The 19,228-nt window shown below is 37.4% G+C and overlaps 1 protein-coding gene and 1 long non-coding RNA gene across 2 annotated transcripts in view; both read right to left on the bottom strand.

Annotated features, from left to right (window-relative positions):
• Nucleotides 1-4,918: 4,918 nt before the first annotated feature.
• LOC122642099 (chloride channel protein CLC-d-like) overlaps nt 4,919-19,228 on the bottom strand; it is a 56,380-nt gene continuing 42,070 nt past the window's right edge. Inside the window, exons 12-23 of the mRNA XM_043835514.1 lie at nt 12,713-12,772; nt 12,531-12,605; nt 11,362-11,513; nt 8,533-8,668; nt 8,319-8,450; nt 8,144-8,221; nt 7,955-8,010; nt 7,755-7,841; nt 7,517-7,673; nt 7,317-7,418; nt 7,190-7,236; nt 4,919-5,022 (exon numbers count right to left, since the gene is read on the bottom strand). Coding sequence (XP_043691449.1) covers nt 4,938-5,022; nt 7,190-7,236; nt 7,317-7,418; nt 7,517-7,673; nt 7,755-7,841; nt 7,955-8,010; nt 8,144-8,221; nt 8,319-8,450; nt 8,533-8,668; nt 11,362-11,513; nt 12,531-12,605; nt 12,713-12,772 — 1,167 coding nt within the window. The 3' untranslated portion in view covers nt 4,919-4,937. The remainder of the gene's footprint in view (nt 5,023-7,189; nt 7,237-7,316; nt 7,419-7,516; nt 7,674-7,754; nt 7,842-7,954; nt 8,011-8,143; nt 8,222-8,318; nt 8,451-8,532; nt 8,669-11,361; nt 11,514-12,530; nt 12,606-12,712; nt 12,773-19,228) is intronic.
• Nucleotides 5,758-6,412, bottom strand: LOC122642100. Its single transcript, XR_006330013.1, has 2 exons — nt 6,162-6,412; nt 5,758-6,111 (listed from the first exon to the last, which is right to left on the bottom strand). It is a non-coding gene; the product is annotated as an uncharacterized LOC122642100 (long non-coding RNA).

Below are 19,228 nucleotides of genomic sequence, written 5' to 3' on the forward strand. Positions count from 1 at the left end.
AATTTAAAACAGAACCAAACAAACCAATTATTAGCTAAGGAACTGAACTATGCAAGCACGCAAAAGCGTGTTTTTGTCTGAGAGCTGGCCCTGCACCAGTTCAGGGGCCAATGCATACCCAAAAGCATCAACTCAAGTGGGATTTCCATCTTTCATGTGGCAAAGTAGTCATTTCTTCCTATCCTTGGGGAGCTATGTTCTCGAGCACAGTGCCCTTACTCTTAAGTCTTTTTTGATGAAAGTATAATCACACAAACCACACACCAATCCCAAAAGGTTAACCGACTTTTAAGACCGTGGAATGGCATATATACACAACACCACCACACTCACACACCCGATGTGGGACTAAACCCACACATCCTTTTTTTTTTTTTTTTTTTTTTTTTGTGGATAAAAGTGTAATCACACAAACCACACACCAATCCCAAAAGGTTAACTGACTTTTAGGGCCGTGGAATGGCAGATAGACACAACACACACCACACTTATACACTGGATGAGGGTATTTTGATAATTATGCCCTAACAAGGTCATTTTGGTAATTAGGTTGGGTTAGGTTCTTAAGAACAAATAGTGGGGGTAAAAGGGTCTTATCAAATTAGGTTAGGACAAAAAGGCCTTTTCATAAAATGAACAAATAGGTCATGGCAATTAGGTCTTTTCAAATTTATAAACATAAAAGAAAGGGTAAAATGATCAAGTTTTTAGTACTTAACGTCTAAACTTAAAGGTTTGGACTTGTCTGAAATTAGACGGGTAAAATAGAAGTAGTACGTGAAATTTGCAAGGGTGGAACGTGGACTTGTCAGAACCTTAGAGCGTACGAAGAATATTGGGTGCATTATATAAGGGTACGTGTATTTTATCCTCTTTTTTTGTTTTTTTTTTTTTTTGGGTTCAAGCGCATTCCCCATATCAAAAGTGTTAACCAACATTTTACGGATGAACTTTAGTTTGCTAATAACAAGAGAGACTAATCAATACCTTTGGTTGCTTGAATGGTCAAAAGCTTAAAGTGTTGTACCAAGGGAAGCAAGGATCAAGTATTGATACCACAAACGCCATCAGAATAACAAGAGAGACTTACTTTGAAAAATTAATTCAAAAAATGGACAAGGAAAGGAACGTGGACCGTACCTGAGATACGACCCAGTATACGTGGCCTACCCTAAAGCTTAAGAGTCTCTCATGTCTCTATCATGAACACACGCATGCAGCGTAAAGCAGTTCCAAAATTGATTTTCCCTATCCAAACCATTCTGTAGAGGACACGCAACTGGTTCCTTGAGTTTGGGATCTATTCTAGCGAAAAGGCTCTCCTCCTCGACCTCTTCTTTTCGGATTCAGCTACTTTCCAACGCACCACTCTCAGTTGTGCACATCGTCGACACTTTTTGAGATTATGCTCTTCTCCTATGCATTTGGGTAGTTCTCATTCCACAAGCTAAAATATCGAGATATGTGTTAATATATGAATCAAGATTCCCTAATGCATGTTCGGCGCACTTGTGCACTGAAAAGGAGACCAATCCTCTTCCCATCATGAGTTAATCTTTGGAGGTAGGCCGGACATCATCCAGCACCCTGTGCTGGATAGGAGCCCAATCCTCTTTCGACGGCGTGTATAACTGCTCTTTTTAGCTCAGTCCTCTTCTCTAGGATGGATTGCCCTCTATAAGCAATCACAAACACATTCCAAAAATCTCACGACAAAGACTTTTACTATTTTTTCCCACAGGCAATCAAACAACATAAATGACATAACGTGAGATTTTTTATTTTTTATTTTTTGGTTAAAACATAACGTGAGATTACCCTTGACTCTACTGATGTATTGTCGATTCCGGTGAATCTCCAATTACATGAAGGTGAACTTCCAATTCTCGTGTTTACCAAAATAGAAAATCCCAATTTACGTATGCTGGCATGTCGGCATGTGTCCCCTTAAGGAGTTCGTACTTAAGGGGAAATTATTGGTTCTTTTATTAAAGATGTTGAAAAAATTATAAGAATTTAAAAAGAGTTAGTGACCTACATTTCGTTTTATAATTTCATTTCTCTAATAATACATAATACTTTTTTAATTTCTTCTCTCTCATAAAAGACGACTTTTTAATTTCTATTCCTCACGAACATCATTTGCAGGAAGCCATCCTGTCAGCTGCAACAATTATTGTATCTAGTCAAAGGCCATTTTCATGATCACCTGGGGAGAGTGGGTTGGATTTTTAAAAAAGAAAATCTAATTTGGTGATGATTCCGATGGTGTGATTGGGATTGGAAGGCAAATAAAATACAAAACAGAGCAGAGTGGTTCAAATCTGACGTTAGAAGGATCTAAAACTAGATTTATGGTTACATTCAAGGTTCTAAAAATCGGGTTTCGATTAGGTTTTGATCAGTCAGAAGACGAGTTTATCTCGATTTCGATCATATCTCAGTTGAAATTTGGGATTTTCTCCAAGTTAACTCGAACTTTGATTTCGAGGCCCATAAGTTTTTTTTTTGTTCTGATTCTTGTTGTGTTACCTATTTTTGACACTTTAAACCCAATCCATGCATTAGTTTCACATAAAGAACACTAAAAATATTACTTGTAGTTTTGATCCAAGTTTAATATTGTATATTGTTCTTGAACATGGTGTATCAAATAAGGTTTGACCGAAACATAACTCCTTCAAGATAAACGAGATTTAAGCAATCTTGGATTTGTTAGAAAACTTTGTTTTGATAGCTTTTCAATAAGTACAAGATTGATTAAATCTAATTTATATTAAAGGAGTTATGTACTGGTCAAACTTAATTTGGTGTGCGCAAATGCTGTCAAAATCGCTATGAATGAAAATATTTTTTTGAACATCAAAATAAATGAATATTTTACCGCACTTTTGGTTTTTAGTACTGTTTTACCAAATTAAGATTTATGGAATTTTTAGATTTGAGAAAAATCCTAACATTAGAAAATTAAAAATTGCACCTACAGTCGAAAATCCAGTTTTTGTTCTTTAACTGGGAGGTTGACATTTTTCCTTTTGGAATTTATTTTCTTAACTATTTTTATTGGATTCAAATAAAGGGTTATTTGCTTATTTATGAATAGTATCTTAAGTAAATGAAATACAAATACAAAAATATTTACTTAAATGATATTAGACATAACTAAGTGTCTATCTTGATTTCTGGCATAAATACTTGTATGTCCTAATTTCAAGCCAAGTTTCCCCTAGTTTCGATGGGCATATGTGTCGAAACCACCGAAATATGATCGAAACCCGATCGAATCAAGGGATTTTATAAAATCCTCCTTCAACTCGTCTCGGAAACCTGGGAAACCGAGTTAACTCGGTGGTTTCGACAGGTTTCGATCGAGTTTTTGTTCCATGGTTAGATCTGGTGAAGTTTGTTAAGATATAGTTGTTTTGAGTGTTTGACCATTACACTCCATGACTGCAGTCAAGCTTAAATTTCAAAAGTATTCATCTAGTGTTCAGATTTTGCTTTTACTGATGTTCCATGAAATGACCTGAAGGTGATGATATAGATAAGATTTGAAGGTAATTTAGTATGATCAGAGACATCAACATTGACATGAACGCACTAACAACCCAGGTGTCCTCTTGCCCTATTTTTTTATGCTTCTTCTTCTTTCATGTTGGAATAATGCTTCTGATGGAAAAACAAATGGATTTTCAACATCATAATATAAGCTTGACTCAGAGGCATCAAATCTAGTCTGTAAACCCTCGTTCAAGCACCCAAACAGTGTCCCATAACAGAAAGCTTCTCTAACGAGGGTTTCAAGCAGATCCTCAGATGAGATTTGCTAATTCTTGCGTGTTCTAACATGATATTGCAATCTGAGAGTCTTCCCACCACCAAAATTTCTACACAAGATTTTCGACTATTCTTACTTGAATTCAATAAATACATCTCTTCTTGCATTTGCATGTTCAAGAAATTTTAAAAAGACGGATAAGGGCCCTTCCTATTCCGTCAAGCCTTGGACACACGTTAGTATGCTAGCATATTTGAATTGAGAGTCCACTTCACGTATGTGAAGATTCACCTGTCTCTGTCTTGATATAGAAATTTTACCATCAAGACTTCAATCATTCATTTTCAAAAGAGTTTTCTTTTCCGTCACTATATTTAACACATTATAGAACATAGATTAGTCCATGTGATAAAAATACCAGTCAAGCATCTTATTGATACAATTTTAGCTTAAAAAGAGTAGAGGAGGTAGTTAACATTATAAAAAATGTTTGGTATTTTATACTCATCTCCATTTTGACACTTTTATTCAGACTTGGAATCAGAGTTTGAACGATTTTCCTTACTTATTTTGGACTAAAATTTAACAATTGAGATGTATGTTGTTTCTTCCACCTCATATACTTAACCCATGTACTAGCAAATGGCAAACAGTAACATGTTATACGTCGCTTCACTTACGCATAATGATCACCTAGAAGGACCCATTTCAAAATGCTGGAAACTACGTAAACTGAAGCTCCTGCTTTTTATCACTTGTTATTAACAAAAACTCAACGCAAAGAAACCCCCTTCAATCTTCAATTCAAGAGTATAATGAAAGCTTGGACAAAATTAAGCAGACAATTGCATATGAATTTCCCCAATCCCCGCCCCCAGAACAAAAGAACGGGGAACATGTCAGAACTAGAAACCTTTTTCCTACAACGGTTTTCCTCTGCTGCATATATAATCACTCTCCGCATTCCCTACTATCTGTGACCCTAGAACACTTGTTTCTAAAATGGATATAGAGTACATGATTAGCTGTAATTACAGCCCCAGCATGCCAAACGGGGGAAGAAACCCCATCTTTTTTTTTTGGTAAAAGAAACCACATATTATAAGAGGGTAGTGGAAGAATAATGACAGTTTCATTAGCACATTGGCTTATCCAATCTTCATTCTTGGACCAAAAGACCATTAAGAAGTGGATGCTCCGACTCTGAATCACTCCCAAGCACTCTTCTATCACGCCGATGAGGTCTGCAACAGAGAGATGATAGATACTCAGTAAGCAGTTAGCAGTTAGAAGTTAGAACAACAAAAGTGTAACCTATCGATGAACTTATTAGGAACAAAGAAAGGATGTCCACATCAACAGGGGAATCTTTATAATCACATGCTAAAAGACATCCCACAAAACTTGGAATTGTAAATGATGATTGAACAAGATGTATGTCTAAATTACAACGAATTGAAGAACTGCTAAATTGCTAACCATAACTAGAGTCGTTCAAACTTCCACATCATATTGCATATATTGAGACATAACTTCCACAGGACGCTCAATTGACCTCAGAAGCATTGGCCAGGATCCAAAGCACTCTCAATTCAATTCCATTTTTTGAATGTAATTATCCTGTGCCACAGCCCACAATGTTAGCAGACTTCCTAGGAGGCATCCAAATTACTTTCCACATTCTATGATTATGTATCTAAGACAACCAACTCCTTTGGATCCAAAGAACACTCCCAAACAGAATGTCTTTCCTCTCCTCGCCACTCCCAAACAGAATCTCTTCCCCTCTCTCTCTCTCTCTCACTCTCTATAGAGTAAGGAATCTTAAAAAGCAACCATGTCATAGGGAGATTAGAGAATATGGTCTGACCACCCACCTAAGGGTAACATTCCTCATCCTGGTAGATCTCCTCAACCACTTGCAGTAGGATAAAAAACAGCTAGTGGTCTAGGATCTTTTTTTTTTTTTTTTTGGGGGGGGGGGGGGGGGGGGGGGGGAGGGATAAAAATAGGAATTAGGATGATCTCGGATTATACTCCACCAGAAAGGCCAAATATCTAAGATATCCAGATAGTTTATTTTTCCAAAGTTTTCAGAAATTTTTGCTAAATTCTTATCCAAAAAATTATGGAGCATGAAGTTTAATGGACTGCATTAACTACCATAAAATTGAGAAAAAAACAAGATTCAATAAACAAACAAAGGACTACAATCTGCAAAGAGTCAGCTGTCAAAATTCATAAATTAATCAATGAATCACTAATCTAGGACATATCATATATGTACTGAGAAAAGCCCCTGGAAGGATTGAACCATCCTATGCTAATGGTCCCTTTTTCTCTTAAGGAATTAGTTTGCTACTTTCTCCCAAGTCAAAGCAACATTGTCCATGACTGAGAGTCCTGAACAGCTTGTAGCACTTGCATTTTGAGAGCTAGTACGCTTCCATTCTCCATTTCCAATTAGAGCTTTTTTCTCCACATCAGAATTCTTACTTTCTCTTCATCTACATTGTAACTTTGTATTTCTTAACAAACAAAATGAGGCTTGAAAATGAAGAAACACAAATGTGAAATCTAGAAAAGCAACTGATCACATTATCCAACTACTAGAAGACTAAAAAGTCATGGGGAAGACATAAAATTTGCTCTCTGTGACAAAGTAAAATCTCAATCTCCCCAGCCAACATATAAATAATCCTCACATCCACAACTGGAATTGTAGCAACATTCTCATAGTAGGTACTATTCCTGGGATTTCAAGTAGTGCTGTTTCATTCATATTTTGATCAGGGGTTCCATGTGACTCAATCTGTCTTGAGAACTGACAACGTGATTATTCCATAGTTGCATTGATACAATCGGTGGTTCCAATCAAGCAGGTAGAGTGGGTAACAGCATTTCAGTAATTCATTGGCAGCCAGAGAAATGAAATCATCATTTCTTATGATCCCTTTGACTTGAATATAAATGAATAAAAAGACCAGTTAAGCATTAGTGAAGATTTCATGAAGCAATCAATGCAACCTATATAGCATTATGAATGAGTTGAGCAAGCTGAAGTCTATACATTACAACATCAGATTTGTTCTGGTTCTCCAAATGGTGTCAAGCTCAAAAGGTTCCTGGTACTAAGCATACCCAAAGTCAAAGAACAGTATTCCTATCTTCCCAGTTCACAGGCATAAACAATCCAGGGATAACTTGATGACATTGTTTTCAATGCCAAGGGTACAGATCTCTTTTTCTTGATGTTTCTTCTTTCAGAAAACTAGATATTTTAAAGCAGTTGCAATCACAATGTAAGAGTTCATGATTATTTAAACTAGCTTCCAGATCAAAATTGGAGGTAGCATAATGGCAGGAGTACCAAAGATATTGAAGAGACAACATGGGTAGCTGCATCAAGACCTTACACTAGTCGATTGGAGCTCCACAGTGGCCGGATCCACATTTTCCTGCAACCCAGCCAGTAAACTCTCAATGCAGAATGCACAATTGTGTAAGAATACAAATAACAAAGAAACAGATTAAGTACCTCAACTAATAAATCTTTCCTAGTAATCAGGCCAATAACACGAGAGGGACGAGGAACAACAAATATATGTCTCAATCCTAGTTGGCGGAAAAGATTATACACCTGTACACCAATAACAGGTAAGAAAAGAAACATATGTGACCATACTCGTAATAGAAATCAAATAAAATATCCTTTTTAAATGGAAGGGAGATGCTCACCTTTGTCAAAGACATATCTTCAGGGACAATGTATGGAGAGGGGTTCAGAAAAGGTGCAAGATCTATGTACATTTCCAAGTCATCTGGACTTAAATAAATCTTATCTATGGACAGTCCTTTACTGGAGACAGGTTTCACAAATTCACTGAAGTTGTGCCTGTGGAAATATTCAGGCAATGGATTAACCTTTGTCAAATGAGCAAGGAAGGGCTAAAGATTATACGAAACCTCTGCATACCTGATTGGTATGGATCCACCTCTTATATCACAAGGCAAAGGGCTATGCTGGAAATCAACTTTAGACTGTAGAAGTACCAACAAATGACTGCATCAAGAACAAATTACTTTAGAATCTATGAATACAACAACACCATCAAGCATGCATTTCTTGATAAACCAATGACATAACAACTGAAAAGAGAGAAAAGCAAGTTCTACCTACGAAGTATGAGGCCAATAACAAGTGACTCCCCATTCCCTTGGTGATCTACCACCTGAATCCCAATGTGACATGAACAAGAGAATATTACAGCCATGAACAGCACCCCCGGTATCTTGTGATTTATGTATGTGTGTGTATGTGTGGTCTGTGTGTCTTCATTTATCGAAGGAACAGGCATAACTCACAGGGAAGCCATTGTGCTTGCTGCTCCGCAAGACAGAAACTACATCAGATACTTTGACAACACGAGGGAAGTACACAACCTGTCAAGGTAGAAGTGAAGCTAGCTGTAAGTGGAAATCTCGAATAAAAGGGAAAATAAAGGAAGAAGCAATCTGAATTTTTTTCTACAAGGCTGACCTTTTGATTCCTGCACGCTTCCTTTGCTGTCATATTCCGCATATGATATTTAGGTCTTGATTCAAGTAATGGAATGCCCCTCAGCTGGGCCTGCACTTCGTACAAACCTTCATTGAAAGCATCACCAACAGCCTGTCAAAAAAAAATACTTAGTGCATTAAGCAAAGTGCATAACTTAGAAGAAACAAGCCAGTATTTTATGTCAAAGAAATACCTTTGATATAAGAAGAACAAGCATTATAAGCGGCAAGAGTTTCAAGTTATTTGTGATCTCAACCATAATGACACAAAGGGATACTGTCATTCGCATTGAACCTCCAAGGAAAGAAGCAGCACCAAGCAAAGCATACCTGAAAAAGGCACGAAGACTTGAGGCAAACATATGTGTTTTGTATATAGTATCTCTTGAAGACAGCAACGTCAACAACCATTGAAATGTTAGGAGGGCACCAAAAAAAAAAATTTATATTTTGTCCTCACGCGAAATAGAGCATAGATGCAAGAATAGGACCCACAACTGAAACAAATACTCATAAACTATATCAGGAAGACAATTGAGCACCTTGGAGGAATAGAAATGAATACAAATTAAAGACCAACTTCCAGTTCCACAAATGGGAGATATCAGCATAATGATTAAAAATGACTGATTCTAGCAAAAACAAAAACTAAAAAAATCAAACTCTTCTGACTTTGTAGTTGCCTGTTACTGAAACCATAGTGACAGAATTCCAGCCTTATATGGCCTAAATGAGTCAAATGAATTTTTATTGAGAACAATGACTTTTTCCAAGTCAAAAATAATTGGATCTAAGAAGGGGTCTCGGCCGGTTTCTGTGGCCATAATCGGCCCTGTGCAGCTGAGGGCCAAGACCGTGACTGACCGAATAAGCAATCGGTCTGCTATGCCCAGCAATGTGGCCGACTGGTTAACAGTCGGTCGGTAACCAGGCCTTAATCGGTCTTCTACATGATTACAAGAATTTCCTCCATCCTTACAGGTGTTCTCCACCAACACCACGAGAGCTGGGTTCTCGGAGAGGGAGCAGCAGAGCCGCAACGGATTGATCGGCCATTGAAAAAACAAAAAACCAGGGAGATAGGGTCAAAGAGATAGAGAGAGGGTTACAAACGTACAGTCCAAATGACTCTGAGAAAGAGAGAGGGCAGAGGCTTACCTGTGAAGTGTGAACCATCAACCATGGTCAACTTGACTACCTGACAGTGATCAAGGCTGCAAGGCGACCAAGGCATTGGAGAGGGTTCAAAATCAAGGCGACATCAACAAGGCAGGCCAAGGCGACCAAGGAGCCTGGACGCCTCGGTGTCGCTACTTGAGCTTGTCGACAATGGTTTCAAGGAACCAGAGAAGCAGCTGGTGGACTTCCAAGAATGGCAGCCCATGGAGGAGTTGGAGTTAGGTGGAGACCCCATGGGTGTGAGCACCGGCATCGAATGGATGAGAGCTACAGTTCCTTCATGGCACCAGCAAGGAGGAGGGAAGCATTTGGAGGAAGAAGAAGGCTGAGGGGGTGTCGGTGATGGTGGTGATTGACAAGGAGAGTGAGAGAGAGAGATTTAGGGCAGAGCTGGTTGCAGAGGGAGGAGGGAGGTGTTTTGAAGGAGGCTGAGGGGGCATCGGCGATGGCAGAGATTGACAAGTAGAGTGAGAGAGGGCTAGGTCAGAGCCGGCTGACGTGGGAGGGTGCGAGAGAGATTTCAGAGTGGATGTTAATGGTCTGGTTTGGTTTCTTCAGTTACAGTTTGTTTACAGGTTCGGTCGGTTTTCGGTCAAGCACCCAACGGTCTAATCCCCAAGACCGGCACCAACCGATTATTGCACTCCCTGAAACTGAGACTAAACCGCTTACTAAATGGTCGATCCAGTTCGGGCTTAAATCGGTGAGATCCAGTCAGGTCTACAGGTGCGGTCCAGACTTTGACACCCCTAAACCTTAAGAGTAACAATGAAAATATTCATAATTACATATTATTTTTTTGTTCTTATTTTAATTGATGGCCAAAATCATGTTCAGAGGAGACTTGATAGTCAAGTCACTGCTCCCTACACCTTGCTGCATTGAGATTAAACGGAAGCCGAATGGCATTGTCCCGGTGACTGTTTAACTGCATGCATATGTCTGTCTAAATGTTCGGTGTATTGGACACCCTAGGCATGTGTGCCTGCTTGAACCTCATGAGGACGCCTTAGATTTCCATCAAAGCACTCGGTCTGCTAATAATATAGTGGAAGGTTCTACATTCAAAAGGAATACCTGGAATGAAAAAACTATGTACATTTCCCAAGTGAACATAGTAGTAACGTGCCATTCATTTTTTTCTCATGAGGTTATTGTTGTAAAATAGAGACAATAAATGTCCACCTAGCACAGGAAACAATACTTCTCTCATTTTTTCTTCTTTTTTATTTCATTACAACCATTGACACTCTCATGACGCGTCACTACCCTTGCCATCGGACATTGACTACATGCTTAACTTCCCAAATAAGGTTTAACAAGTCTGGCATTATCTTCAGTGGTTACAATCAGTCTGAGACCACTTAGACAAACTTTGGCCCAACACAGAATCATCTATAACTCAATAATTCATAATCCTTAATAAGACTTTTACAACATGATTTCCACATCTCTCAACTCAACCTTATCCCTGGGTACATGGATCCTTTTTCTCCAATCAGCTATATTCAAAGCCATACTTGCTATCAGTCCTAAGCTATGCATATCTTTACTCACTTCTCTTAGAGTCATTTTAGGCCTACCCCTGCTATTTTAGCTCTTTCAATCCGAATCAAATCATACATCGGTACTAGAGCATTCAAAGGCCTCCATCGCACATGTCCATGCCACCTCAAACGACTTTCTCACAACTTAACATGTACCAGACCTACTCCTAAATTAGCTCTACTTTGTTCATTACTTATCTTTTCTAGTTTTACGACTCATCCATCCCAACATATCCAGAATAATCAAAACCCCATGAATCATAATTCTTATGAATTAAAACAAATAAATAGACTCACGTTCCCTCGTCAATGTTGAGCTTCTTGTAGAAATTAACCACAAACATGCCAACAAGCCGCCCATATGTTGATCCTATCATTATTCCTGGAACGAACTGACCAGCAGGAACAGCAGTACCAAACGTCACCACAGCCAAGGTATAAAACATTACCTGCAAACATGCAACCAAATGAAAAAGTAAGCTTAACGCATGAAAATGGTAAGGGAAAAGTCAACAAAACTTATTATTTAGGCATAGAAATTTTGGAACTGTACAGCAACTGTAGGCCAAATTTGATGCTAAGAAATAAAAAATAACACAGCTCTCCTCTCTTAATCAAATAAACAACCACGTGAAGAAAACATTAACTTGAGGAGTAATCAACTATTATTCTTTGGCACTTTGGAACTCTTAAAACTAAACAAATGAAAGAGTAATGATTCAAGTGAAAAAGCATGAACCCAAAATTCCCTCATATGAGAAATGGAATTTGTCCAAGTCAAATTTTCCAACAAGGACTTTAATGCTGTTATTCTGGTGTAAGCACTAAGAGATTATTTAATATCACCAAAGGGGGTCCAGAACTTGTTATCATTTCATTCATCATGTGACAAATTTGAAGGTAATATTTATAGTCTGTTCAGACACATTTTATTTTTGCAGTCTATTCTAAGGTTCAACATCCTTAGCTTCTTTTCAGAATGCCCTAGAATGAATAGCCAGAGAGTTTACCTAAATTTAGCATTCAAAAATAGAGAATTATGTCAATTTCAACAGTTGTAGTCAATATAATTTTTTTTTTCCTTTTCGGAACAACTCAAAACCATCAGCCTCATATGGATAATATGGAGGAGCCTGCCATAACATTAGTTTCCCATTCAGAGCTCATCTATTAACGAGACCAGATAGGTATGATACTAGAGCTGTCTCTTCCATCAATAAAGTAAGTTGAAACTGTATGTCCGTGGATCCTTCCTGAAGTTCATGTGCCAAAAAATTCATCCTTAGTACATGTTTTTTATCAACTTTCAGTGCTCCAAGAACACAGATGACAGAACACATCAAAGAGGTGTAGATAGATGCCCTTGGTGCACAGACCTTGATAAGCATCAGTCATGCTCTATAATAGCCTTAAATGGTTTCCTCGCAAATAAGACAACCAAATGAATAAAGAAAGAAATATAATACCAAGAAGGTAATAAGGCTTTGAGCACTATACTCATGAAATGTTTTTGCACTAAATAAATTGCGTATGGCATCATCCTGCAACCAAAAATATAAATATACTTCATCAAAAGAACAGTTAAAAAAGGTAAAAATAAAGTTTTATCACAAACTAATAGAAAACTAAAGGTCAAATTCACAATAACCTGAGTGTTGAAAAAAATAGTTGCCAAATCGTTGTATTCATTGTCCTTGGCACAGTAAAACTGATTGTAACAAAAAATAATAATAATTAGAATAATGTTACTATAACAGAAACATAATTAGCTGCTATCAAAACAGTAAGAATTTTTACTATTTAAGATATGGCTCTATTCATGCAAGGTTTGACAACAACCATTAACACCATATGATGCACTTCAAGGAAGTCAAGGAAATTACTGTTCACGTGCCACTGTTCACATGATCAGTGTGTGGGCCCCATTGGAAATATTCAAGGAAGGAACCAGGCCTGCTAGCAGCTTTAGAACTGAATGCTTGAGTGATCAATAGAATCACCAAGCCCTTTATTTACAATAAAAGAGAATAAAAATACAATAATACCCCCTCATAGCCGACTCTAATTATGAATCGGCTATAGGGGGAGAACCCATAATGCCCCTCGGGCTACATAACTCAATACTCCCCCTCAAGTTGGTGCATAGATATCACACATGCCCAACTAGAACAAAATAGGATGAAATAATTTTCCACACAAGCCTTTAGTGAAAACATCAACCAGCTGATCATCGGTTTTCACAAAAAGCATACAAATCTGTCCACTCTCCAACTTCTCTTTAATGAAGTGTGTCTATCTCCACATGCTTCGTACGGTCATGCTGCACTGGATTATGGGCAATGCTAATTGCGGCTTTATTATCACAATACAACATCATTGGGTGATGAACAGTAACACCAAGGTCATGAAGTAAACCCTGAATCCATAACTCCTCACAGATACAAGTAAAGGTACAACCCTCACGGGCGTTGATCAAACGATCGCTAAAATCATGCGGAATAATTCAAAACAAAACACAAAATTCAAGTCTCAAACATAAAATATTCAAATAATAGCCTTAAATCCCAAAAACTCCTATTGGTCGCAGTCTAATGTTTGTCCAAACTAAAAATCTTAAATTCCAATCTATCAGAGTTTACCTCTCAAACTGCTCTCTATTACATCCATCTAATGAAATAAAATAGTGAGTAATGAAAATAAATGTTTGAGTCACCCTCGAATTCTCCACCAAAAACATACCTCCGTCTCAAACCTCTGTGATATTAAAAATGGGGTGAGCTAAACAGCCCAGTAAGATAGAAAATAGGAAGAGCACAACACAGTAACAACAATCAAGCATTCACGACAATTAAATCAAACACTTTTTAAACTTTCTCAAAACAACACTACTCAATAAAACACTTGCTTGATAACCCAACACATTTAAAACAACTTTGTCATTTGACATCACCCTTTTTGTCAGTTTAGCCAGCATTGAGGGAAACAGGCTGCCACCGCCCATAACACGAGAGGAAAACATGACCCCCTTACAATCACTTACGCACCTACTCTGTGACTAATTATACACCACTGACAACTCATTTGTGCATAGTGGGTATGATTTCCGCAGCTCCACAGAATACCTCTCTGGTGTCTATAACTCTCCACCAGCACGGGGTAGTCTATTTACCTTAAAACACTTACATCACTTACCACTCTTTAACAAGCACCTTTTTAAAATACACCAAATGACATCACTTACCACTCTTTAATACTCACACTTTTAAAATACACCAATTGGCATCACTTACCATTCTTTAATACTCACACTCTTAAAATACACCAAATGAAAACACAGGTAAAACCCACAAATAAGATCCCAAAACCATTTTCTCAATCACCACGCATAGATTTCATCATCACTAGAATTTACTTACACAATACAAGGTACACTTTATCACTATTAAATCGTCATACATCAACAAATACAATACAAATAACTATAAACATATGACATCCAATGACAAACACTCCGCAAAACACAAGTCAAACATACCACATACTAGTGGTATACACTCACAATAATCCACTTACCTCAATTTGTAAATGTGTTAATTCGACCCGCAAAACTCCAAGTACTCGAATTAGTCATAATACCAAATTTGGATATTGGGCACAACAAACTACACAAATACAAGTATTACTTTACGCAAAAGTACTTTTAGCTTTCTGATATTACTAGTGAAAACCTTAATCTAGATGGGAGAACGACTTAGTTTTAGGGTTAAACCAGAGAACAATGGGCAAGAAATCATAGAATTTGTCTGGGTAATCCAATAGAAAAGATAGGCAATGAATCATATGGGTAAACCAAGAGAACAATGGGAATCACATAAAATTTGTGGTCTGGTTAAGATTAATCATACCATCTCTTCTCATGGTCACAGGGAATTGGTTTACATGTGGATTCGCTTGAGTGTAATAAAGCATGTATAAACCATCTCTTTTACCATCCCATAGAAAAAGAGAAACATCTCTTTCTCATGGGAAAATCAAGGGAACAATGGACAATAAATCTTATGTGAGAATCAAGGAAACAATGGGGAATAAATCATATGAGAGAATCAAGAGAACAATGGGCAATAAATCATATGAGAAAATCAAGATTGAAGAAAATTACCAGGATAAGCCCAGAATAGTTGGCTGGAATTACAACAGAGAAAAGAACAAAAATATTTGGCAGCACTGAGTTTAATCTTCAACGGTTGCAGCAACACGCAAATTCCCCCTCTCTTCTCCTTCTTCTCCTCGGTTTGCTGTTTCCCCTTTTTTTTTGTTCTCTCTCTCTCTGGTTTCTCTTTCTTTTCTCCATCACTTTTGCGATATTTTCCCCACTCCCTATCTCTCTCGGTCTCTTTCTCTCTCCCTCTTTCACGATTATTTTCTGCCCCCTTTTTATCTTATTATTGTTATTGTATTTTTTTATATAAATAATCTCCTATTTAATCTCGAATATGTCTGAATTTAGGTTGACTAACAATCCCAATTCTCTTCCACGATTTAGGATTCCCCACCTAATACTTGATTTATTTGCTAGATATGGTGGGGTCTACCACTGACTTAAATCCAAAAATATAAATAAAAGCTTAATTATAACTCCCACCTCCCTTTGCAGCTTATAAGACTTGAACCCAAGATCTCACACTAACTTAAGTCACAACCACTAGAATAACACTTCAATTGTTTATTAAGTCTACAAATCAATTTAAATATAGAGTTAAAGTAATCTTTAATTTTCAAAAAAATCTAATATACCTTTAAGCCAACCAATACTAGGTTATAACTAAGATTAGATTCTACACCTAATGGTATTAAGGAAAGAATAATTATTAATTTATGGATTTGCCCCTGATGTGTAAAATTACAAAACTACCCATGGGCATAGATAATAAACTATTGATCAATACTTTCAGGCTCTCAAAATTCTGGGGTGTTACATCCTCCCCTCCTTATAAAAATTAGTCCTCGAAATTTCTCGTACCTCTCGTACCTCAATCGTCAAACAGATGTGGATAGAAAGTTCTCATCTCGTCCTTGCGCTCCAAAGTTACTTCCTGGATCGATTGATTTCCCCATAGTACCTTCACCAGTGGTATTGTCTTACCCCGCAACACTTTCTCCTTGCATTCTATTATTCGAACCGGTGCCTCTTCATAGGTCAAATTCTGCTTCAACTAAAGTGATTCGTAACTCAAAACATGCGAAAGATCCGGAATATACCTCTTCAACAATGAAACGTGAAATATGTCATGCATACCAGATAAGGTAGGTAGTGGAGCAAGCTGGTATGCCACTAGTCCAATCCCCTTGAGGATTTTAAATGGTCCAATGTATCTAGGGCTCAACTTACCCTGCTTCTTGTTTTGGGGATCTTTTGGGGGTTTTCTTTTTGTGGTATGCAGATGTAATACCCCAGAATTTTGAAAGCTTAAAGTATTAAGAATTAATTAATTTTACACATTAGGAGCATTTTCGTAATTTTACACCTTAGGGGTATTTTCATAATTTTACACTTCAAGGGAAAATCGGTAAATCAATAATTATTCTTTCCTTAATACCATTAAGTGTAGAATTTGATCTTAGTTATAACCTGGTATTGGTTGGTTGGCTTATTGATCTTAGTTATAACCTAGTATTGGTTGGTTGGCTTAAAGGTATACAAGATTTTTTAAAATTAAAGAGCAATTTAACTCTATATTTAAATTGATTTGTAGATTTAATAAACAATTGAAGTGTCAGTCTAGTGGTTGTGACGTAAACTAGTGAGAGGTCATGAGTTCAAGTCTTATAAGCTGCGAAGGGAGGTGGGTGTTATAATTAATCTTTTATTCATTTTTGGATTTAAGTTAAATGGTGGACCCTAACATATGCAATTAAACCGTGAGAAAGGGGCGAATTTCATAATCCTCAAAGGATTAGAGATTAGAAATTAAATAGGAAATTGCTTATATTAAAAAATTAATAATAATAACAGAAAAGGGGGGAGAAAATAATCGTGAAAGAGGGGGAGAGAGAGAGAGAGGGAGAGATCGCGAAAGAGGGGGAGAGACATAAAAGGGACAGAGGTAGAGGGAAAAAAAAGAGAAAAAGAAAATCAGAAACGTGAGGGAGAAAATCCGAGAGAGAGAAGAATAAAAAAAAAAAAGGGGAAGGGGAGGGGGGAGGGGACAGCAAACCAAGAAGGGAGAGGGGAACTTGTGAGTTGGTGCTACTGCTGCAACTCTTCTCGAAGATCTAATATGGCTATTAATTGCCATTACTACCTTCCAAGTACGCATCCAACATGTTTCCTCATATTGGATTTTGTTGGCAAAATCGTGGGTTAGAAAGACAAAATGAGAGAAAATAATGGTTTTGTTTCATTGATAGGTAAGCCCCTCTATTTATAATAGAGGGGAAATTACAAAGAGATTAAACTAGGCGATGTGGGACTAAAACCCACATAGCCCACTTACACTTAATAACATAAGAAGAATAAAACTACCCCAAAAAGACCAGAATACCCCCACAGTATTCTGGATTACATATTCCAACACTCCCCCTCAAGCTGGATTATACAAATAAGCAAAGAAAGAAGATCCAGCTTGAACTAAAGAAAAAATAACTCCTAATAATGCTAACACTCCCCCTCAAGTTGGTGCATACAAGGTACTAATGCCCAACTTGAACAAAAAAGGGGAAAAAACTAAGTTGTAGTAGAATCCAGTTTGATAGATGAATGCAGCTCCTAAATAAACCTTCAAGAACTTGAAAAAAATAGGTCTTCAAAACCTGGGCAGACTTGAGCAGCAAACTTTCACCAATCTTTAACAGCTGTCCAGTGATGAATCTCTGACTGATAATCCTGAAGATAAGCAACTAGGGCAGCAAGCAGATGAATCAAGCAGCAGAAAAGATCAAGCAGCGGAAAAAATCAACCCAACTATAGAACCTCATAGGCAGGCAATAACCAAACATCTTCAATACTTTAATACTTCAATCTCCCCCTTACGGTAAACTCAACCCAATAACAAAGTAGATACCCATTGGCAATGGTGAAAACTCTGATCTTCTATGTTTTGCACCAAGTGTTCATACAAGTTCTGCTTCTACAATGTCTGCAGGTGTACTGTAGGTGTACTGTACATAATCCCCCCCTCACATGTAGTACACGTGGACATAACAGAGATGATGTAAGAGATAGGGCAAAAACATAATATTCCAGAATTTTCCAAGAAGTGCTAAGGGAAATGGAAAAGGAAGAAATGGTAAATTAGAGAATACCATTAACTTCCAAAGGGGTTATGGGTATATGCCAAAGGTATGTTTTGGGAGGTGGTGAAGTGAAAAGAGCAATGGGATAATGAACCATGAACAAAAACAATGCAACACAGTAATCTTCAACCTTTTTCAATCGATCAAACTAATTTCAAAACACCAATCTCCAATGATCATATCTGAATTATAAAAAAACAGGTCTGATTTTTAGAAGGAGAAGGCACCATTCTTCAAAAACTTGATCGATCTTCACACAAGGAAAAACCAGTGTGCAAAATTCCAAACTATAAACTCCCACATGCTAAATAGAATTGACGAAGATATCTGGACAACAATGGATGTAAGAAGCTTCAAAAAACTTGGATCAGATCTGAATTAGGGAATAAGGCTAGGATCAAGCTCTCAAAGTAAGCTAGATATGAACCAAAAAAGCTTCAAATAACTGAATAGGTTCGTAGTTGCAACCAATAACCTTGGAACATACTGTTGTAATCCCAAATAAGCTGATCTCCAGGGTAGTAGATTCAAGTCTTCAATAATGAAAGAAATTCGGTCTCCAATAGTAGGATACTCAATCTCAATAATAGGGCAGCAGTAGTCCACATAAAGGCAGCAGTAACATGTCAACCAGTCATGCTTACAGAAGCCAATCAATAGAACCAGCAAGGTAGGTAGTAAAGCTCAATAGAACCAGCAAATATAAGATAATCACTCAGTAGATCCAATAGGTAGTTGAAGCAGCCAGCCACATAAGAACAAGGAAAATAGGTTGATAATTGGAAAAGTCGAGCAATAAGAATGAACCTGAATTATTTCCAAAAATAACTGATGAATGATGCTGAAATATGAGTTGAATATTCCTCTGATA

The sequence above is a fragment of the Telopea speciosissima genome, chromosome 10 (assembly GCF_018873765.1).
Source record: "Telopea speciosissima isolate NSW1024214 ecotype Mountain lineage chromosome 10, Tspe_v1, whole genome shotgun sequence".
Taxonomy (NCBI): Eukaryota; Viridiplantae; Streptophyta; class Magnoliopsida; order Proteales; family Proteaceae; genus Telopea; species Telopea speciosissima.